We start from the raw sequence: 24,387 nt of genomic DNA, 5'->3' as shown, positions 1-24,387 counted from the left end.
CCCTCAGACTCCAGAAAGTATGAGAATCCCTGCTTTGGGCCAGGTGGTTTATTTAAAAGTTCCTCTCCTGCATGCCACCATATGTGATGATCCCTGGTTATTAGATTTCTCCTCATGAATAAAAATGAAGCCATAACAATTTAATTGGAAAATTTTTATATTGCAAGCTGAGCCAGAAACTAATATTTGGTTCTAGTGGAAAAATATTGACAAAAATAAGCACAAGAGAAAAAGATTAAATGATCCAAGAACTGACATCTGGTGCCGCCATTGTCTGTTTAGAACTTGCAAAGCTCTTTTTTTTTTTTTAATATTCTATTTGATAAAAAAAAAATAGACTGATTTCTTTTAAATTTCTGGGGATTTTTGTATTCCTCAAACAAGGCATATACAATCCTTTCAGGTCTAGATGCACCAACAGATTAACCAGGAAGAGAGCAGCAAAGAATGCTATAAAAATGATTTGCACAGTGCACTGCACAGCAGCCTTCATGCTTCACTGAAGAACCGGAGCTCCTTAAATCAATCTCTAATGGGAACTACATTTTCCATTATAAGTGGTTATAATGGGCTTCTTAAAAGCCCTTCTTTCATTTAATGTTGACTTTTCTTCACATCAATAAACTCTAGACTCATCCAAACACTGAATTACAAGAGTCTCCTGCATTTACGGCACATTACAGACCAAAAAGAATTTCGTGAGGAAATCACAAAATGAATCTTCTATCTAAATATTTCTTTTTGCGATCTTAAATCAGGATGGTCAATTCCAACCAAAATTCAGTTCATTATGCAAATAAAAAAGGCACCTACAAAATCCTTACCTTGTAAGTGCTGTGTTGAAGACAAAATATTTACTGTTACTACCTGCAAAGTGCTCCCTGTTTGAGACCCTGGCACCACTCAGAAAGAATTTAAGCACAGAGCGACAGGGGACTCCCAAAGTACATCAAACCAGCATGGACCCACGCAGCCCAGCGTGGATCTCTGGCTTCGCATCTAACACCTTGCAGCTCCTTGCACATTCAGGTTTAACCAGTCTGGACTAGAAAAACACCAGGGTACCTATGTTGTCCATCAACTGTTTTCCCCACAACATGTTTCCTATTATACAAATGAAATAATGACAAAAACATGCTTTGAGGCTTGGTCAAACTAAGTTTGACCCCTTGGGGGACAGATCAAACTGTACCTTTCTATGCAGACATTTCCTCCTCAAAAATACTTACACTTTCACAGAAATAGAAGAGGTGTTCGGTGTTTCTCAAAGCCACAGTCATCTAAACAAAGGAAGGATATTCAAATTTCAGCATTAACCAAGGTCTGATTTTGAATACTCTAACAAGAAACCTGGGAAGAAAGGCATAGCAACAGATACAAAAGGGTGCCACAAACATGTAGGAGCAGCCAGGAGATAATTCCCCCAAGTAGACAAATGTGTCACAAAACCAAAACAACAGAAAACAGAATGGAGAACAGAACCAAGAGCTAAAAAGTTATGCCTGAATCAAGGTGATAATCAAGGACAGGCCAATGGTCTCTGCTACTTGGGAAAATGGGACAAAGCCAATGGATGGCAAAATGAATGGAGAACTCACTAGCTCTTATTCCATTACTCTTCGCCTAAGGAACTGGAATTAGCGGGAAAGAACTAAACAAATCTCAGTTTCATTTAAGACAAGTATAGACAGGGGCACTTGGCTGGCTCAGTCAGTAGAGCATGCAACTCTCAATCTTGGGGTCCTGAGTTCGAGCCCTGCATTGGGTGTAGAATTTATACTTAAAAAGAAAAAAAGGGAGAAGTAGAGAGATTTCATCAAAGCTCCTAGATACTTTCTAAAAAGATTTTATTTATTTGAGAGAGCAAGAGAGAGCATGAGAGCATGAGAAAGAGAGAGCATGAGAGCATGAGAAAGAGAGAGAGCATAAGCAGGGGGGAGGTGAAGAAGGAGAAGCAGACTCCCTGAGCAGGGAGCCTGATGCAGGACTCGATCCCAGGACCCTGGGATCATGACCTGAGCCGAAAGCAGACGTTTAACCAACTGAGCCACCCAGGCACCCAAAGCTCCTAGATACTTTAAATGAAGACCCATCTCTAGGCTAGTTAGATCATTTTATACATTCCTTCTAAGAAGAGAATGTGCAAATAAGATTTCTAAAAAGTCACTGGTAGGGTCAGGAATTATCAAAGATGTGGGAAGTGCCAGCAGGCTGACAATGGGCAAATAGTTTTAATTTTCCACAAAAGTTAGAAGAGGGATTGTGTAAATGACACACTGCAGATCATCACCTAGGTTTCCAGCAAAACTTTAGAAATGATCACAACAGGCAGGTTAGCCAGAACTCGGAAGAAAAGGCAGTGAAACCTGGGATCGAGACTGTTTACAGAACACTAACCATTTGGCAGAACAATAATAAACAAGCAGACCCCCTTTTTGAAGCCTCTACCTTGGACCAAGTACTCTGCTCGAGATAAGAGATGGAGACAGCATTCATGGGCCAAGAAGCTCAGGAGGAACAGGCAAGCGAAACCCATCAGCTGGTACAAGTGGCGAGTCCTCTGACACTGGCAGAGCACAGATGGAAGCAACTAACTGTTAAGAAGGGAAGGAGAGTCAAGGAAACTTCGCAGGTGATGCCAGAGCTGGGTCATGTGGGAGGAGCAGGCATTTCCCCAACAAGGCACGCAGAAGAGGCTGGGCTCACTGGGCAGACTGAGGCTGTGCAAGCCATCATCAGAGAACGTGTGGTTCCAGAGACTCCTGAGTGGTCTCGGATGGCTGGAGGGCAGGGCTGGTGGAGGGCAGGAAGTTCAGGGAATGCTGGCTTACTCAAATGACACTGACCTAATTTCCCTCTTGGTCATAGCTACTATTCTCATACATTAAGGAAATGAAGTAAAATACAATATAACTGTACTTAAAGGCATTTGATAAGTTTCTTTTGATGTGCTTATGGGTAAGATGGAGAAATGTGGGCTGGACATAGGTGGCTGCTTTGATGATTACATGGATAGAGAAAAGCACTGAACCACTATACCAAAAGGTACGAGCTGACCAACGGATTGACCTCAACCCAGAGCCGGGAGCTGACCTCCATCTTCAGCCTGGAGGGAGGATGCTAATAGCTCAGTGCAGTATTTGTTCTTAGCCCCTCTCCTCACCAGCAAATTTACCACTGACTTGAATGATGATAGGGACCTCTGTATTGGACTTTTGGAAGAGGGATAAACAACATCCCGGACAGCAGCATTTGGATTCAGACAGACCTCAGCTGTCTGTAGGAAGGTGGAATTTACCCCATGTGAACCTGAAGGTCTACATCTGGGGGACAAGCTAAGGAACAAGAGTGACAGAGCTTAGCATCAGCACAGGTGAATGTGACCTGCAGTCTTAGGTGAGAGGAGGCTCCCTATACCCAGCACTGACATTACACCACCAGCCCTTCCTAAACCAAACCAAACCAAACCAAAAACCCACTCAATCAACCAGAATAAAAAAGATTATGACGGTCTGTGTCGCCCTTCTTGAGGATGAGAATATATCAAGATGACTGCACTTAACTCCAGCTCTTACCCTATAGGAGACATATAAGGAAACAGGAGCAACCAGGATGGTTAAGTGACATAAAACTACGTTTTAAGACTAATAGTCAAAGAAGCTGGTCAGGGTTCACCTGCAAAGAGTTGGAGTGAACTGACAGCTGTTTTCAAATATCTGAAAGATCGTATCTGGTTGCAGATTTAGGCTTGTACCAACAGACCTTTGAGGGGGATACCTGGGACCAGGCATTAGATATGGAGGGAGAGGGGTTTTGGCTCAACATAAGGAAGAACGGTCTCACAGACAGATGCAAACAGCTGCCTCCACAGAGGGGGGCAGTGACTGAGCACAGGCCGAACCTCCGTTTCCGGAGACGGCTACAGACCCGCAGTGCTCAACCTTACCAAAACCAACACCCCTCCTGGACACAAACAGGTATTTCATTACATGCCCTTCATAATATCAAAATGAAGTTCACAGCTAATATAACCTACTTTCACACTTAATTTTATGAAATCAATATAATGCCCAAAAGGAAAGTCATTTATAATCGGTATTTCAATAAGCAAATTCTCAGGCACAAGGTCACTCAAAGACATGAAATACCCAGACGCTTGCACCCACTTCCATAGGGCAAGTTTAGCTACAGGAGAAATGGATCAGTAACGATTTCATTACAAACGAGAAGTATAGGAAAATGAAAAAGCAGAGGTGAGGGGGAAGGGGTGGGAGTGGGTAATGGGGGGTGGGGTGAAGAGATCAGAATAAAAATTAGTGCTAGAAATAATAATTGGGTATTTCTAAACATGGTAATTTAAAGCTATTCTCTTTTCTTTAGAACGTCCCAATAAATATTCACATAGGTCCTACGGAAGACATAAAATTCCTGAGTGTAAGGGACACTTCCTTGTTGTCTAGAACTTTCCCACTCATTACAGAGCATGTGACACTTCTGTATGCCCCCTCCCCCCAGTAACCATGGGAAACAAACCGCATCCTGGTCGGGGTGGGGGGATACTAAACTAATTAAGAACTACTATTATAGGGGAAAGTCAAGCTCGGTGGGGAAACTAATAAACATTTTTTTAATTAAAAATGTTTAATTTCAAAAATTCCTTCATAGCTGAGATTATATAAGCTCCACACACGAGAAGTTCTCTGTTTCCAAGATGCTTCACCTGACCTCTCTGACCCATGCTATCAAGGCATCGCAGCACCACTGAACCAGGACAGGCCTGGTTAACATCCAGACTCCAGTATGTCCGAAGTATGTAACTTTGGGCAATTTACTCAGTTTTTTTCTGGTCCTCAGCGACTTTATCTACAAAGGGCTGTTATAAGAGATTAAATGCGTCCCAAAGGTGTCTATAGAGTCTAGTGCCCCACGGAACAGAAAACTCTATACAACGAACCCAAATGTTCAAGTATTCATGCAAATGATACCTACCTTCAACAACACCTGAAGAGCTAGGTTCAAATTTGCCCCCAACAGAAAAACCAAATAGGAAACTAACTGAAGATAGGCAGTGCCAAGGACTAGGAAGAGGACAGCCATCAGCAACAATTACACGTTTACTGAACATTAACCACACGCATCGAGTTTTTTGTTCGATGCTGTTACACTGTTTAATCTCTATGACTGTAGGAGGGAGTTAATATTCTTAATCCTTTCCAGATAAAGAATCTGAAGTTCAGAAAGGTTAAAGAACTTACTTAATCAAGGTCAAACAGCCAGAAGAGTGAGAGCCAGAATTATTAGCTTTACCTGATGCCAAAGTAAAACCCACTAATAATGGCCTCTCATGCTAGACTAGAGCTCTACACAGAATTTTCACTTCAACTGCCTGGTTCTTCCTGTATTTACTCACCATTAAAAAGAACAAGAGTGTGAACACCAGCTTTCTGGCCAATTGTCTTTTAGGATGTAAATCCTGAACTGTATTCAGGCTAGTCACTACTATTCATTAATAAAAGCACTGCAGTGAACATGTCCGTGCATTCAATAAATATTTACTGCACTGAATTAGACTTTTAAAGAGCTAACTGGAAAGCACATTCCTTTAATTCACTAAACTAAATGAATTACCTCTTAAGTCTTATGGACAGAGTAATGATATAACTTTGAATACACCAGAAATATTTCTTAGCAGTTGACCTATCATTTGTTTCTGTTATGAAATGTAATCTTCTGCCAATCCAATTATTTTTCCACTGAAAGTTAGTAAAGGCAGAGAATCAGAAAATGGAATTTTCATCTTTTTAAAATAAATTTCTTTATTGATTTTAAGTTACAAGAGTCCTTTTTTCCTAGGGACTAAAACTGCATGTCCTTTTTAGAACCAAAAATCATGATTCTATAAAAATCTTACCAGAGGCTTTTAATGTACTGCATGCATTCTCTTATTAATATTCATAAGAATATAAGAATTCCATTTCTCAGTTTTCTACCAGTGCACAAAGACAGATTAGAGGAGAAAAATAAGCAGCAAGTCATATAGAAAGTTATTAGAGGCAATGAAAACAGAACAGAGTCTACTCTGCCAAACTCATTTCTCATACACAGAGAAAACTTCCTCTTTCTCACCATCAATCACTACTTATTGGGCGTCTGCTACGTGCATATGATTGTCTTACACAAGAGTGGGGAAAAATCTGTTGCCTGCATCAGCCACAGAAGTGGTTTCTGGGGACACCCCCTACTACTGCTCCAGCACTGCAAGATCACCCCAGGCAATGTCTAAGATGATTTTAAAGGTGGCAGGCACCACAGAGCGTCAACAAAGGAACAGGTGACATGGGAACAAAAGTTTGTCCTCAATTGCTTCTGTACCTCCTTTCAACGATCAGACCTATTGCTAAAATCCTAGGATCTCTGGCCTTTTGATTTTTTTTTTTCCCAGCCTTCTTCTGGCCTTGGCCCAAAAGGAATAAGCTCCACACTCTTCTGGCGTCTCTCTACTGGTACAGAACTGAAGTTCGTTCCCCAAGGCCTTGCAGAGAATAGTTGCCAACGTGAATCACTGTGCCAGCTCCCTGGGCTCACCGCAAATGCTGTCACTACTGCATGGGTTGTGGTCTTAGACCAGGGCCCCAACTCCCTCATTTTTAGGACAGAAAGCAATGTGGGCAGTGGTTACTACTACTCATTTATTGTCGTTGTTCTTATTATCATTTAGTGGGAGGTGTCTATTCGATAGATCTGAATTAGAGGTAACCAATGCAAACAAAACCAATAAAACTTAAAAGATAACAGACGTCATAAGTGGAATGCCTTTACAAAGAGCATAAAGTCTATGGGCTTCGAATACGAGTTTTCAACAATTCTATCTGAGTGTCTTTTGGACTATCAGGAGACACAGAGGTAGCCAATGCAAACAAAACCAATAAAACTTAAAAGATAACAGACGTCATAAGTGGAATGCCTTTACAAAGAACATAAAGTCTATGGGCTTCGAATATGAGTTTTCAACAATTCTATCTGAGTGTCTTTTGGACTATCAGGAGACACAGAAGTTTACTCTACCAGGTAAACTATCTCACTAAGGAAAAGGTGACATGCTCCTTTGCTCTCTTATGGATAGTATTTGCAACCGAATGCATTTTCAAAATATACCAGCATACGCTCATGTTTGTAAAAATGCAAACTAAAAAATAATTGAATTATCACTCTTCTTAATGTACTTTCAGTGTATTTATTTACATGGAGAGTACAGGAGGCAATAAATAATTTATACTTACTTCAAAAGAGTGCTTTGTCACATATTTATATGCAATCTCTTCAATTCAGTAAGGATTTACTAAAAACTTGTTTTATTCCTACCGCTGTACTATTTCTCTAAAATCTATGACTATAAAAAGGACTCAACAGGCTCTAAGAAAACTTTGATTTTTTGACAAGACAAAATTAACATAAATAAAATGATTAGAAAAAAATGGGTATGATAAAAATTAATGACTGATAAAATGTGTTTATGCACAGACAAGTGTTAGTGGAAAGAAAAGGGCCAGGTCACAGAGGCCAGTGTTGTTAGGGAAGGGGCCTGAAGTAGGACAGTCACACTGAAAACAACCATTCATGGTTATATTTCAACAGGGCCGCACGATCAACAATCATATCTGTAAACTAGAAACAGTTCTGCCCTTAATGAAAATGTTCCCTATGAGAGCATGCTCAAGAGGACGATGAGATTCTACTGGCTTCTGCCGCTGAGGTCTAATGTGAAGATGGAGTGGTCACGTGGTACTTTGGTCAGTACAATCGAAAATGTGCTAAATACACAAATACGGGTTCAGGAAGAAGGCATAATGAAAAGTGTCTAAGGGGCAGGAAATCTGCCCAACACAAAATTAAATCAGTATTGGGAAGTACTATGAACTCTATGTGGAAAGAAAATGTATGTGAATTCAACTATAATTTTCCAAGAGATTGGGTTAAGAAACCAAGTCTACGGTTTAATACACTTTCTTTAAAAGGTTTATTGAGTTGCTTCACATAAAAGTTCTTGCAGAATTCAAAAGAAAAACTGCCCTTTGCTAGACTGGACTGTTGTTCTCAATGATGCACTTGCTCCCTGTAAGAGAATATAAATCCACGCCCTTCGCTATGCCACCTTGTGGTGCTTTGCACTACTACGCAGAGTATGTATCTCCACCCACCTGGCCATGTGGCTTATTCTGACCAAAAGACTGAGAATTAACAGTGTACCTGATTCAACTTGAGGCTCTAAGAGGCCTGGCAAATTTCTGCTCTTCTCCAGAAGAGCATGCCCCAGGTACCAACTTTTCCTTTGTCAGCCCTGTCCCAGGATAAAGACACGTGGAATAGACCTGAACTCCTACCTTAACTTTGGAGGCCAGCCCACCCCTGCCAAACCCAAGCAAGAGCAGCCAAACCGCAGTCAATCGGCAGATTTATGAATGTGAAATAAATAATTGTGGTTCTAAGCATTGTGGTTCTCAGCATTATCACAACAAAAAACCCAAAACACCCTTAGAAATATACCGATCCACAAATTACTTTGTGGATTTTTACCAGGAAGATCAAAGCCACATAGTACATACTGCTGTCTATAAGAAGAACTCGACCAAGGCGTGAAATACCAAAGCCCAGAGACAGAAGCAGCCAGTTAACACAAATAGCCAAGAAAGCTTCCTTTCCCTGCAGTTGTCATTTACCCCATAACCAATGTGCGTGGGCTATAGAAGTTTAGCCATAAGGAGGCATCATTTGACACCAAAGGTAACTTATGCACATCTTGGTATATTCACCTATAGACTCTGATATCACTTTTTGTTATAAGGCGAATTGTGTTACCCCGCCCCCCCCATGTTTAAATTGTAGCCACAGTACCACATTACGTGATCTTATTTGGGAAAAGGGTACTTGCAGATGCAATTAGTTAAGATGAGGTCATAGTGGAGTATGGTGGGCCTCTAATCCATTAAGACTGGTGTCCATGTAAGAAGATGGCCATGTGAAGCCAGAGACACACAGGGAGAACACCAGGGGACAACAAAAGTAGAAATTAGGGTGACACAGCTGCAAGCCAAGGATGTCAAGACAGCCAGCAAATCACCAGAAGCCAGAAAAGACAAGGGAGGATCTCTCTAAAGTTTCACAGAGATCATGGCCCTGCCACCACCTGGATTTTAGACCTCTAGCCTCCAGAACTGCAACACAATGAGTCTCTGTTGCTTTAAGTTACCCAGTGCGTGCTACTTTGTCAGAGCAGCCCTAGGAAACGAACTCACTTATTTTAAATTGTATACTCTAGCATTGTTCCAAAAGAATACTGCATCAAAAATGTTGTTACTTCCCCCCCATGGCTATTCTGCCACTTCCTATTATAATTTAAAAAAAATGTGAGCAAGTAATTGAGAATACTGGTAAAAATTTTTGAGTATTAGAGCAGAAAGCCCCCATAGTTAATTAACATCTGTACCTAGGAGATAATTTAAGCATAACTTATTTGATTAGGAGGGACAAAGAACTGACCCAATTATCAAGAAAAAAAACTTAACATCAAAGGGGTTTTGAAATATTCTGAGAATATAGCATCCCCACGTATTACACTCCTCTTATCATACTTTGGTGATTTTAGTCTAACCACCTCGTGCTGCTAGGTTTCCTGTGCATACTTATGCTATCTTGTACTATTTTCTTTGTGTTCTGTTGTTGTTGTTAAAGATTTTATTTATTTATTCATGAGAGATTAGGGGTGGGGAGAGGGAGAAGCAGACTCCCCACAGGGCAGGGAGCAGGATGCAGGACTCAATCCCAGGACCCCAGGTTCACAACCTGAGCCAAAGGCAGACGCTTAACTGACTGAGCCACCCAGGTCCCCTATCTTGCACCATTTTCTAATTGATTGTTCATCATGCCCCATCCTTCTAATCAGACTATAAGCTCTCTAAAGGCAGGGAATGTGTCTTATGTTTTATGTGCACAGGCACATGCACGTACACAAATGACGATTCCTAGTTTAGGCTAGCACAGGATTTATGTTTAATAAGTTCATTTTTAATCTGTTATGGCTAAATACCTAACAGAAACTGACTTCAGGACATGTAACGATAAGGTCTCGCCTTTTACTTAGATCAGGGGTCTCCATTTTTAGAAGTTACATTTCACATCAATAAAAGTATCTGAGCATAAAATCCTAATATGTATATATTTTTACTTACAAAGAAAAACGTGTATTCTGCACTAATATATGCATTATAAAACATAAAACAAAAACAGAAGTCATGAAAAGATGAAACAGACATTCTAGCAATTTCTTCCCTTATCCTCATGGGGCACATGAACCCGAGCTGGGAAACCACTGCTTCAGACTATGAGGGTAGATATATGAAAACATATCCTAGGATTTTTGGCTTTCCAGGAAATGCAAGATCTATGAGAATCTGTCATATTTATGAACTTTAAGCACATTCTCTGGAAGACTCATTAAATTGTCTTGATCAAACAAGCAATATTTTTGAGTTGATGATAGAGGTCTCCTTGCAATTAGGATTAGTTTGTATATTACTGGACCCCAACTGCAAATCCACTGCTAACCACGGTGTTCTCTGCAATTGAGCCCTTTAGTTTTTAGGCTTTAAGAATGGAAATTTATTATCAAAACTTCAGGTAAATATCTACATGACTGAGAGAACCAATGAGGTAACATTCTGATTTTCAAAAGAAAGGAAGGAGAAAGTTGGACAGAAGAAAGATGGAGCAGAAAACTCATAAATCATCTCAAGAATATTATCAACACAACACCACCCAATCTTCCTGAGTCCCATGTACACGTATGTGAACAACACTGCTAGAAAACGGAAGGGCACGGAGTAATATGAAACACAGTCCTATCAGCTTACTGTAAGAACAACTAAGCCATAAAACAAGCCAGTATTTAATTTGTGGCACAAATAGTTAAGTGCCAAAATAATTAAAATCAAGGGTAGATGTCTGGGAAAGTGTTCATGGAATTAAGCATCAACCTTGTGCAGAATGTTGGCTTTAAAGGAAGAAACGTGCAAGGAAATTTCAGATAAAGGGGGCAGTCAAAAGGCTGGAGGCAGGAATTACCCTGAGTGTGTGAGAGGAGTACTGGGGCGCCGAGTTCATTGAGATGGGGAGTAGGAGATAGGGACGAGCACCTGAAATGTGGAGACAACAGAGTTGCCTTAGCTGCATTCTCTGGCTTAAACATCCATAGGAAAGCCACCACCACTAAAATGTCATCCATCATTTCATTTGGTCTACTTATTCTTGAAGAACTAGCCTTGGGGCTGATCTATACCCAAAACAAGCAAGCTAAGTGCAGGAAAATATGAAGCAGATGGCACGTGGGTGAAAATGTTGGGGAAGTGAAATATTAGTAGCTTTGAAAGGAGGAAGAGAAAGTAAAATATGTCAAAATGAATATGCATTTGCTAAAGAAAAGTTGAGAATATAAGAATCTTAGGACACCTTAATTTTAGTAATTTCTAACAAGTATCATTATAATACACATGGATAATGCAAATGTGAAAAATAGAAATCGCCTATGATCCCAACAGTGGGGAAAAAGCTTTACTCTTTTGTCACCTTCCTGTCTTTTCTTCTATGCAGGTGCATTTGAAAATCAAATTAGGATCCTTCTGTGCACAGAGTTTGGTATACTACGCATCTCTTAAAAAATGACTCCACTGTTGGATTTGTCTCAAATTTCCCAACTATCACCCTTGATAATAACTAATTACTACAGTTGCTTACTCTGTGCCAGTACTTTGCATATATTCATCTATCTAATTCTCAGTACTATGTGGGAGGTAGACACTACTATCTTCATTTTATAGATGAGAAAATCAAAGAGAAATGAACTTGCCTAAGTTCACATAGCTGGTAAACAGTGAAACGGGATTCCAAGCTGGGCAACTGGCTCCATTATCCCTCCCCTTAACCCCTTGACCATTCCACATGCTCCCCAGAGACATTATGCTAATCGCTAAAATTAAGCCTCATTCCTGATTTCCTTAGGATGTACTCTTAGAATGGAAACATTGGTGCCAAAAAATTCTACTAGCTAAACTGTTCTCAACCTAAGTATACCAACATACTCTTTCACCATCCATGAAAAAGGAATAAGACCCAACCTCAACTTTGCAGCACCATTATGGACTTGTAAACTCTAATGACAATCTACATTCCTTTGGTGCAATTAAGTTGAATATGTTTTCATGTCTTGGCTATTTACAGTTACTGTTTTGTGAATTTCCTATTCCTGCTATAGACTATTTGCGTCCCCTGCCCCCAAATTCATATGTTGGAAACCTAATGTCCAGGTGATAGTATTAGGTGGGGCCCTTGGGAAGTGATCAGGTCATGAGATCAGAACAGACCCCTCATCAACGGGATTAGTGCCCTCATAAAAGAGGTCCCAGAGAGATCCCTAACTCCTTCCACCATGTAAGAACACGATGGGAAGTCAGCTGTCTGCAACCTGGAAGAGAGGTTTCGCCACAGCTCGACCATGCTGGCCCCCTGATCTCGGACGTCCAGTCTCCAGACCTGTGAGCAACAAATGTTGCTGTGTATAAGCCACCCAGTGTGTGGTATTTTGTTACAGCAGCCTGAATGGACTAAAACAATTCCTTACTAGAATGCTTTTTGAAGAGTTAAGGCATATTAAATTGAAACTATTTTGCAAAGTGCTACGATTTGAGATATCAAGAGGGCTGCTAACAAGCTGTTTCAGCTGGACCCAACAGACAGGCAGCATGTTGAGGGAATCACCAGCGCAGAGGGAGGAGGGCTCAGATATAAACACCAGGGACTGGGCAGGCCCTCCCAATGCACTAATGGCCTGAAACTATGCTTTATATCATACAGCAGGGGCTATTCTTTTCCAATGGCTACAATACTCATTACTGCCACTCAGGACACCCTAGGATCAACATGTCTGAGGAAACAAATCAGTAAATCTGATGTTTGCTGAGTGAAGTCGGAATTACAGCAGGAAAATGAAAGATCTTGAAGGATCTCATACCTACAAAGCCATCTCGTGAATTTTTCCTACTCTACAAGGTATACCTGATTAGTGATCAGAATCATCCACCAGTCAGGATTCCACATGAACAGTGTTGAACAAACACTATTATACTCTTACTCTCTAAATCCTCTGTTAATCAGTCAACAGCAAATTACCTCGTGCCAGACACACTGCAATAAAACTTAGCACACAGGACACCCTGATTACTTGGCTTGGAATTAAAAATACCTCATTCGCATGCAGAGGAGTCCCTTTTTAGGACAGACCACTCTCTCCATGTCATGTCATGTTCATGTCATCTGTCAGGGTCAATGTTTAATGGCACTCTACTTGGAAGCTCTTGCCACTTTATGTATCAATTACAGAGGCAAACCCAAGGGCGGAGGCATAAAGACACTCTCTGAGAAGAGGGCAAAATAAACATGAAAGTTATTTTGAATGAGTGTTAACACAATGTTTGAGAGAGAATTAGAGAAGGCAGGATGCTAGAGAAAATGATACAGGTATGTAATCTACTGGGGGGCTGGGGAAAGAGTAGAAGAGGGATGAACAGTTAAACAAAAGCTTCAACCTGGGCTTTTTTGGGTTTTTTTTTTTAAACCAATCCTAGCATGCTATCCAAAATCACAGTTAATTTCTACTAGAAAAGCAATTTTGCTATTTATGAGAAATGCTTATTCCCAGTACGGAGACTGATTTGGGGCACTAACTTACATGAGGAAGTCTCCATGAGTTTATGGGAATCTCAACTAACAATGGCCCCTAGAGAAGACACCAGAACTGAGTGTGGCTTGCTAAGGAAAAATGGGAGCACAGTGCGTTCCAAGCAGAGGGAACAACAGCACGGAGAAGGAAAGTCATATGGCATGCACGTGCAAGAAGTGACAAGCAGTTTTGTGTGACCGCAGAGATCTTAACTTGGGTCCATACCCAAGGATGTGCAGGCAAAATGGTGCGTGGTGTGTGATGAGACCGTGAACTTCCATCAGATTTTTATAAAGGGTCCATAGTTTGGGGCAGGGGTGGGGTGGGGGGTCCAGAACAACTGCAGGCCAAATGCATGACAGGGAGGTACAGGGGCAACAGACGAATTCCTCAGAGCCACAGAGACCACCAAGATCTCTGGCGGACTCCTTCCTGTGTAGGATGGTCCACAGAGGAAAGCTGAGAAGGAAGACTGGCTGAAAAGTGGAAAGCTGAAACGTAGCAGAAAGTAAAAAGCAGGCAACTGTCCAAAGCATCTGAGCAGCCAAACAAGGGCAGTGGGAATGGAGAGAAGGGAATTCGAGAAATGGTTAGGAGATAAAACGAGAGGCCGAATGTTCATACTTGCTTGCATACACATAAAAAGTCACCAGAGGGGCGCCTGGGTGGCACAGCGGTTAAGCGTCTGCCTTCGGCTCAGGGCGTGATCCCGGCGTTATGGGATCGAGCCCCACATCAGGCTCCTCTGCTGTGAGCCTGCTTCTTCCTCTCCTACTCCCCCTGCTTGTGTTCCCTCTCTCGCTGGCTGTCTCTATCTCTGTCAAATAAATAAATAAAAATCTTTAAAAAAAAAAAAGTCACCAGAGGATTCCCAGTTAAGGGATAGCAGTCATTGCCAGTGGATAGCGGAAGCATGTAACTGGGGAAAGGGGATGAGAGAATCCTTTTATCATATACCCATTTGTACCTATTGAATCACATGAAGGTATTATCTGCCACAAAAATAAATTTTAAAGAAGACATAGACGTTATTGAAATGAAATGCTTCTGTGTAAAAATTTGCCCACATCCCTCAAACAACTCTAAGGTTTCATGTTGCACTTTTGAATTCAGATTATTTTTGCCCCAAAGGCTCCTGGACCACACCCATGACTGAACCTTAAGAAGAGCCAATCTCTCTGTTGACCTGGGTGAAAACATTATCAAACTGACTTGACATCATATAAATGTAACTAACTACCTGGTTAAATTCAACCAACTTAACAAGTAGTTGTCAAAACACCAGAATCAAAGTTTGGTCAATTAACTGAGCTTGATCTTTTAAACTTTATGATAAATAAACGAGGTACAAAGAAGACTCTGTTCACCTGATCCATTAAAACAAAGATGAATCAAATAAACTACTGATATGAAAGAGGTCAGATTTGAGGTTTGGCGTGGTGAGTGTTAAGCTAGTTTAGGCTAGCCCCTTGGGTAAAAATGACTTTTTAAAAATTATACGGAATGAATCTCCTATTCAGCCTAAAAAAGCACGTAAGGTAGATTCCAGAAATAATCGACTTAAAATTCAATGGTTTGACCAATTTTAAATTGGTGGTAAGTGGACATAAATTTAATAATACAAAATAAATGGAATTCAGTTTTGCAAAACTATGGACCATTGTTTTCCATTTGGCTATATAAGATCAAGTATACATAAGTGGAATTTAGTTTTGCTAAATGAGGGAACACTATTTTCCATTTGGATATATAACCTCAGATATACTAAACTTGCAATACTTGTTCAAAACATATTTAATGGAATCGATTAAACCTGCTAACCAAAAACATATGTGTCCAGAGATCAATTCTGTGAATGTTTTCATTTGGTTTTATGTATTACGTTTTGCCTTATTTCACAAAGGGTATGAGTCAGCTTTAAATAATAAATTCAATAAAGTGGGAAAATATAATTAGATAAAAATCAAAATCAAGAAAAACAAGGTAGAACAGCAGCTCAATACCAAAGGGAAAGTTAGAACATCAATATTAGGTCATAGGTTTTTATAGGGTTATTAAAATCGAGTTGCAAATTTGATTCTGCATTTGCTAGTTGCCAAATCAGAAAGGGAAATATAATCAATTATCTGATGCTAGTTTTACATGATGAAAAAAAGGCACACAACATTTGTGCAGGGCAAGTAAAGCCTTTCTCTGGCCTCTATAGCTAAATGGAACTTGCCTGGGTCTTCACACAAGAGTTGCAAAACGAATGATGATCTTGGTAACCACATCTCTTAAGTAACCTAACAGTAGGTTCCTTGTGACTACTGTTAGGAGTAGAATCCCTCCTCGTGTGCACAATTGGGGGTGGGGGGGGGCAGGTAGGGGAGCAAAAGATGCAAAACAAGGTCACCAAAGTACATCATTTCTGAAAATTTGGCTAGACTCCTGGTCTAACATCTAGAATTGGAAGGGAATGGGTGGACTTTATGGCCTTTATTCCTCCAACCTTCTAGAACCGTCATTTCTCTCAATTAAGATTCAGATCAAATCTATGAGCTGACAACTGATATTCTCTGGCATATACAGAAATAAAGGCATTCGATGCCATTGTTCAGGGGAGGTTAGCAGACAATTATTCTTCAACCACCACCTCCCATATTTGAAATTCAAGGTCATACAAATTTTCTTTTTCATACTCTGCAACCATAACAATTTTGGTTCTAACATATGTAAACCAAGTGGATCCCATTGGATATAAAGAACAACAAAAATTATGGGCTGGGATAAAAAAAAAAAAGACTTGGAATAAAAAAAAAAAGGACTGTAAATAACGTTTAGCAAGGAAGGTATAGAGGTCTTAGCAACAAAACCTTAGGAAAGATACAGAAAGATAGGAGAGACTATACCTGGTCTTTGCATTCCAGTGGTGCATATAGAGGCAGGGTGTTGGGGGTTCACCAGACAGGGCCCTGATCGTGAGTCATCCAATCACAGAGGCATTGCGCACTTGGATGCAGGACACACACAGAAAAATGCCTCTCCCATTCTGACATTAAAAACTGGCTCTTACTTGACTGGTTTCAAGGCCAAGAGTGTCAGCACAGCCTAAGTACTCAATTTCTATTTGTCAAATGAACAAAAAAGTGTTTATTATCTGCAACAAAGTAAAAAGAGTTTACTGTAACCACAGGGTAGGGCTCTTTTGGGAAATTAAAGTGAACAAGTAAAAACAATGTGAATTAACTGCTCATATATTCTTGATTATAAATGTAAGATGTATAAAATGTAATTATCTTTCCTGGGGGGAAGATTTTTGCTTCATTTTAATAAATCATAGTATTTTTCATATGTTCCCTCCCACTGCTGGTTCCCCCAATCTTACTTACCACCTTTTAAATAAAAGTGCGATTCCCTCACCATCTAGGAAAAGCCCAAGTAGGCTGGAAAGGCAATAGTAATAAACTATGGCTTACTGTTGTTTCATGAAATACATCTTTGGGGTAGTAGCAGCAAGGTATTAAAATGAGTAAAAAGGAGTGCCTGGCTGGTTCAGTCTGTGGAGCATATGACTCTTGATCTTGGGGGTGTGAGTTCAAGCCCCATGTGGGGTGTAGAGATTACTTAAAATCTTAAAAAATAATAATAAAATGACCAAAAAGTAAAGAAAAAAAGAAAGAAAAGACTGGACCACTCCCAGATAAGTGTGTTAAACAAAGTTATTGAAAAGAGGTTGATTGATAAAGCTTGATTCATAAAGCTTACGTAACAGGAAAATAAAAACAAAATCAAGACAGGAAACAGTGCGAAAATAAAGCAAATGAAATATGATGCAGTTATCCTTGATTCTTCCAAGATAACATAAAATGTATAAGCAAAAAGGCACTGAATCTTCCAAAACCCTGATTTCCAAATTGTGAAATGTGGAAGGCAGCTATGCTCACCACTACACCATCAACGCATGCAAACTGTCAAATCTGGAAATTGATATGCTTATATACTAAGGGAAACCTGTACAGTTGAAAACACGTCTCTATACCGTGTATTTTGAATCACTTAGGAACCACGGACACCCCTAAGTGCTTTATTTTTACCTTTATCTGTAATAAAATACATTATAATTAGATCATCTACAACTCAAGCCTAAATGGATTTAATATGTCACTTATTAATCCAAACACTGTTACCTCTAGAGTAACAAAGAATTTTCTTGTAAACATGAACTGTATTTTTGAAATTATGTTTGAGAGTTTAATAGAAATATGTTTGATTGCCAACAAGACTAGAAAACCTGCAAGCTCAGACATGAAATGCACTTATATTAGGGGCTGAGGAGAATTACTTCATTTAATAATACAATTTTAAAAAGGACAGCATGTGCTCCTAAGAATGCCCAAATTCATACTTAAACGTTAAAACAATTTAATTTGACACTTTCCATAAACAGGCAATTTCTACAACTCCAGTTAAATTTCAAAAGCCAGAGGACAAATACACTGTAATCCTAAACTGTCTTTAGATGAAGCCTGAAACACAGTTCACTCAACAAATAACTAACGAGCAACCATCATGCATCGGACGCCGAGGATTACAGAACTGAACAAGACTCTGTCCTCCCGGAGCTGACACTGGTTCATTTTCCAAAGAACCTTAATACGTTAATATAAAATTGAAGTTCACAATGATCTACTTTACAAAACTCTAAACCTTCTTGCTTAATATGAAATTAAAAAAAAAAAAGATAGCCCGTGGAGAGATAATCTTGTCCAAAGCCCTGATGTATGAACTTCACAACTGGGGGGAAAAGAAAGAATTCATAAACGAGCTTCTCAAAAATACAAACCATAACACCCAGTTGCAAGCTAGGCTGCGCCCAAGGCTGCCTCTGCTGGCCGCTTGGTGCATCCTTCCAGCAGATTCTCAACTCCCAACACCTGTATCAAACTTGCCACTCTTAAAACACATCCCTTCACGAAATCAGGAGGGTCCTGAGTAGGCAGCACCAGAATACCCCAGCCTCATCTACCTCCGGGAAAATCTGACGTCTAGAAGGACCTTCCCTAACTGGCCCTAAAATGTTGACTGTAAGGGACTGAGCCATCAACTGTATACACCAGACAGCCAGTTCCAAAAAATACAAAAATCCCCGGCTACTTCTACGTGCTGCTAAAATAACGCTTTGCGGGGCTACACGTTTAGCTAAAACAGGAAGAACGCATCTGCTCATTCAGCCGAAACATTACGGTGACATATTTCTACCTGAGCTGCTGAGAATCCAACGGTACTCCTCCCTCCCCCACACCCCGGCCCCCAAAAAAGCCACTAGCCCACCGGTCTTCCCCACCCCCGCCCGCCGCGCGCAGCCCACCGGTCCCGGAGGGGGGCGGGCGGGGAAGGGTCAAGCTCCCTTTCGCCACCGCTCGGCCTTCCGAGCTCCAGAAGAGGTTGTCAGGTTAACAGGGTCTGCGCCCAGCGCCATTAGCACACCTCCGAGCGCTGTGCCGAGCCCGGGCGGGAGGCAAGTTTGGCGGGTCCTGGCCCCGGCCCCCCGCCTCTCCCCAGCGGCAGCATCAGCTGCGGCCGGCGGCGAGGGCTAGTCCGCGCCTCACCCACCTACCTACAGGGCGGGGGCGCCGGCTCCTCGGGTCCGGGAGAAGGGGATCCGGCGCACGCATTTCTGGGAGCGGTGGCCTCTGCTGCTCTGCGCGGGGGAGCGCATCCTCTAGGGTGGGTGGAAGGAGGGGTCGGGGGAGGTTCGTGCGGCGAGGAGGAGCAGGGGCGGGAGGGAGGAGCGCCGAGGCGCGTGCCCCCGGGGACCGGCGTCCGGAGCCGGTGGACTCGGGCGCCGCCAGGACTCCTCAAGCCTCTCCCCGAACGCGGCACCCTGCCAACCCTGCAGCTGCGCCCGCGGTCAGGGCATCGGCCGTGACAGGCTCGCGGGCCCGGCGGGAGGCGGGGAACTGCGGGTGGCGCGACGCGGTGCAGACGCCCGCCTCTAGCTCCGCCCGAGCCGCGCCACGCTCTGAGCCCCTCCGCAGCGGCGGGGGCCGGGAAGCTCCGCGGCCGGGCTCGGCGACTCGGGCTGCGGCATCCTCCCCGCCCCGGCGACCTCCGAGCTGGAAGGCTGGGCACCCCCGCCACCCCCGGCTGCCGCAGCCTCCGCTGCCCCGACACTGTCCCAGCCCCGGCCCGGCGGCTCCGCCCCGGAGAGCTGCGCGCGCGGCCTCCGCAGGCCTCGGCCCATTGTGACGCCTCCAAGTGGGAGCTCACTGCTACCGGGGCGGCTGGACGCCGGGCGGTGGAGCCTTGGAAGGTCTTCTTACCTCGGCCCGGGCCGCATCCCCTACAGCTGGCCCGCCGTGGCCACCACTCTTCGTGGGGAGTGAGGCTTTGAAAGCAGAGCTGGAGTTATAAAGCGTCTCCCCGAGTCTCAAAGCCTTGAGTTTCCTTCCAGCTTGGGGACCACTGGCCACAATAAATTCATCCTTCTGTCCTTTCCGGCGTTATGTTTCGCAAAGGGGCCCACCATCTCCTCCCCTCCCGCTACCGACCCTGGTACAGAATCCCGGATGCTGCCAAAGTGCAATCAATACAGCAGTACGGAGGTAGCAATTGGGTTCTCCAGGCCGACTCTTGGCAGAGACCCGAGAGAGCCTTGGTTGGGAGGATTTGCATCAGCAACAGGGCAGTGCTGGCGATCCCATCCTCTCTTGGAAGCTGTTTCCGCTGTGGTCCCATGACCAGCACTGCAAGATGACTAGGAGGATTTGGCCTTGAGGTTTACCCTTACACACAGAAAAAAACCGTCAAGCCATAGTCTGCAGCTGGTCTGATAACACTAGTATGTCAGAGGCCACACACACAGGCACACTAGATAGTGGCCTCCTCTGGGTTGTTGATGCTGCTTATGCTTAACAGCCTCTCCTGGAATGCGGAGCCAAGCACTTAACAGTGGTGGCTTTGGGATTTCAGTTGCAAGTGGTCACAATGTACTATCTTGCAAGGAATGATTGCCCAATTCTGCACTGAACATAATAAAATTGGACCTCCGATTTACATCTTTAGGCATTGTGTTATTTGCAAATTATTTTCAAGGGAAAAGTAGACTCTTAAAATACAAAGAGCTGATTTTACTGAATCAAAAGAACATTGTTTGGGATCTCCAGAGAAACTGAGCCATTCTCACACTCGCTTGATGAGTGCTTTTATGATTCTGAAATCTAATGTTAATTTTTTTTAAAAAATGGACAAAGATAAGACATGTTCCATAGCAGTACAAACTGATAAAATCGCTAAGACTTCTTGAGAGAAGCTGAACTGCTTAGGAGTCAGGAACAGTGGCATATGACTTGGCTACTTCGAGGACTCTAATTTAGAGCTCCAGTTTATATTCAAAAGATACCCATTATTATTCATGACACTTTGCCCCAAATTCAGAATAACTCAATTATAGAAATGTTTATGTATGTATATGATGCGTAAGTGACAGAACGAAGTCACTTAATGAGAATTTAGCAGTTTCTTAATCTAACAATGTTTATAAAGAAGTCTGCCTTAGAATGCAGTTTATAGGACATTTGTAGAAATGTTCATTGAGTTGCAATCCTTGACTCTTTCCATCCTTTTGCCACCAAGAGACCCCTTCTGTTTTTCTTTATACAGACCCCATGTTTTGTCAAGAAACTAGTGATCTTTTGTATTTGACAAAGATAGAACTGAGTATGTATTCACAAAGTAGTAACCATCAATAATAAAATGTTTGTCATCCTTTCAAAAACATTGAATGTAACTTAAGGATCCTCTTTCCTACCTTCAGGAACTCCTCTAGGACTATACTGTATCATATGCTTATTATAACATTACAGTGGAAGTCGTGGTATAATAGAGGTCTCTGCTCCCCAGCTTAGAGGGAGAGAAAATTCCCCCTTAAAGATTCTTCACTAGTTCCTTCTCATTAATTCAGCATTTATTGATTTGCCCAAGCTTTGTCTTCCTGGAGAAATCAGAAGAAATAAAATCATTTCCTTATCCTCTAGTAGATATATGCTGTCCAACATCAGCCACATATGGCCACTTAAATTTAAATTAAAAACGTATTTTTACATTCCACTAACCACACTTCAAGTGCTGAAGAGCCACACATGGCTAGTGACTACTCTTTTATACAGAATAGATCATTTCTGTTATTACAAAAAAATTATTCTGGACAGCTCCACTCTAAATAAAAGGTGAAATTTTAATCGGGAGATAAGATGAAGTACATCTTATAAAAATAATTTGGGAAATCTTAGTACACTAAAGATTGAACCTCATTAGAATGTGTACTTTTTAAGAATATGGCAATGTCTAAGAATTCAGGCTCTGACCTCAGATTATAGCTCTACCTGTGCTGACCTAGGATATGTTGCTTAACCGCTGTTGCTTTATCTGTAAAAGAGGGATGAAAATAGTATCAACTTTATAGGATGGATATAAGGATTAAATGAGGTAATCCATGAATGATACTTAGACAAAATCTATGGATGATGCTTAGACTTAGAATATGACCTTCAAGAAAAGTTAGCTATTACTCTTATACATTAATATAGTAAAGGTTTTCTTTCTTAAAAGTTGTATCCTTTGGGTGCCTGAGGGGGTCAGTCAGTTAATCCTCCGATTCTTGATCTCATCGCAGGTCATGATCCCAGTGTTGTGAGATCGAGCCCTGCCACAGCCCAGAGTCTGCTGAGGCTTTGGGAAACATAACCAAACGATAGCAATTGTTATTGTGAATGTGTGCAGTATTTTTCTTACATATCTATCTAAAGATAATTTTGCAGGGAGAGGGGTAGAGGAATGTGGTAACTCGGTGATGGACATTGGGGAAGTAATGGACATATGTGTTGTAATGAGCACTGGGTATCATATAAGACTGATGAATCACAGACCTATACCCCTGAAACAAATAATACGTCATATGTTAATTAATTGAATTTAAATAAAAAACAAAAAGGAAAAACAAAACAAGAAAAAGATAATTTTGTAATGAAGAAGTATGGCTAGTGTGTCTTTTTCTTTTAGGGAGGGAGAGGGTATGCCCACAGAGGGGAGTGGGGGAGGAAAAGGGGGAGAGGGAGAGAATCTTAAGCTGAATCCATGCTGAGCCCAAGGTGGGGGCTTGATATTACGACCCTGAGAACATGACTCAGCAACATCAAGAGTCAGGTGCTCAACCAACTGAGCTACCTACCGAGGTGCCCTTAGTGTGTCTGTTTTTAAGCACAACACTCACTGGTCACTTTTCCTTGAACTAAAATTTCAGGAACATCAGCAAATACTGCTCTAATACTTTGCCAGAATGGAAGTCTCCTTGGATAAGCAATGAGCTCACAACCACTGAAAGAACTGAAACTCCTTTGGAAGTTTTCTCCATAAAGGTGTTGGAGAGGAGATCTGTGTATTGGGTGATGAGTTTAGTCTACTGGCACCAAGAAAGTTCACTCTTTAGTGGTTACACCTATCCTTCCCTTCCTAGCACAGAAACACCTCTTTTCACACACCTGACTTAGGTCAGTTGAGACACAGGAGGTAAATGCTAATGACGTCTGTGGAAGTCTGTGGGTAGCCATCTTGGACCTAAAGGGACAGAACTGAGTTCACTATTTAATAGTGAACAGCAGTGGTTGAAGGCAGTGGTTCATTTTTACAGCTGCTATTGTTGGGCCAGCACATCATAGATACCCCTTGAATTTTGAGAAAAATGTAAATAGGTCTTTGTGGATGGGCCTAGGCTCAGTGCTTCTCTCAGTTATTTATGAAGTCTAAGGAGGAGGTAGAAATCTCCTAGTCATTAGGAAGGAGGAGGCTGCCAGAGTGTACTGACAAAGAAATCCTGACATCTACAGAAATGGATTGCTGTCTGGGTGCCCATCAGCACGGAGAACTAATGGCTGATTATTTAGATCAAGCCCAAGAAATTTGCCCTTTTCTTTTATTCACAGTTCATTAAGAAGTTATCTGCTCTTGGAGAGTTTCTGCTGTCTTATTTCTGCTGAAAAATCTGTTCAGTAGCTTGAGAATTCATTATGTATTTTTTACATTTTCTGGAAAACTTAGTCAAATAAGCTGGTACAAAGACACTGTAGCTAAGGTATAATTTAAAATTCTGAAATGAACCCCTAAACTGAACTGGTAGTTGTTACTTAGATTTATTAGATGAAAGAAATTTACAGTGCAATCAGATGGAAAGGGTTTTTTTCAAAGGACATAATTATAGATTCACAAAAAGTTGTAAAAAAACTTATAGGGAAGTCCCAGGTTCCCCCCTCAACCCCCACTGCCCCAGTTGTCCCTCAATTGTAGCATCCTGGGTAACTCCAATACAATATCAAAACCAGAAAAATGACATGGTATGATCTTTCAAGCTTATTTATGTTTCATCAGTTTTACATACACTCCTTTGTGAGTGTTTGTGTGTCCTATGCAATTTTATCATCTGTACAGATTATTCTACCACCACCACAATAAGACACAGGACTATTCTATTACCACAAAGCTCCCATGACCTGCCCCTTATGGTTGCATCCATTTTCCTCCCCACCACATCTCCAATTCCTGCAAATCACTGATCCCTTCTCATCTCTATAATTTAAAAAACT

General features: G+C 41.7%; 2 protein-coding genes across 2 annotated transcripts in view; both read right to left on the bottom strand.

Moving 5' to 3' along the window:
* Nucleotides 1–19,465, bottom strand: part of NCOA7 (nuclear receptor coactivator 7) — a 145,579-nt gene extending 126,114 nt beyond the window's left edge. Inside the window, exon 1 of the mRNA XM_034669089.1 lies at nt 19,368–19,465. The gene's annotated coding sequence lies outside the window, so the exon portion shown is untranslated. The remainder of the gene's footprint in view (nt 1–19,367) is intronic.
* On the bottom strand, nt 1,234–23,358 carry LOC117804218 (leucine-rich repeat extensin-like protein 5). The gene is made up of 3 exons (XM_034670776.1): nt 23,290–23,358; nt 19,372–20,152; nt 1,234–1,280 (listed from the first exon to the last, which is right to left on the bottom strand). The coding sequence occupies exons 1-3, from the start codon at nt 23,356–23,358 to the stop codon at nt 1,234–1,236; spliced, it is 897 nt and encodes a 298-aa protein (XP_034526667.1).
* Between the last annotated feature and the right edge of the window lie 1,029 nt (nt 23,359–24,387).

The sequence above is a fragment of the Ailuropoda melanoleuca genome, chromosome 10, assembly GCF_002007445.2.
Source record: "Ailuropoda melanoleuca isolate Jingjing chromosome 10, ASM200744v2, whole genome shotgun sequence".
In the NCBI taxonomy this organism is placed as follows: domain Eukaryota; kingdom Metazoa; phylum Chordata; class Mammalia; order Carnivora; family Ursidae; genus Ailuropoda; species Ailuropoda melanoleuca.
This window is presented reverse-complemented; position numbering and strand designations above follow the sequence as displayed.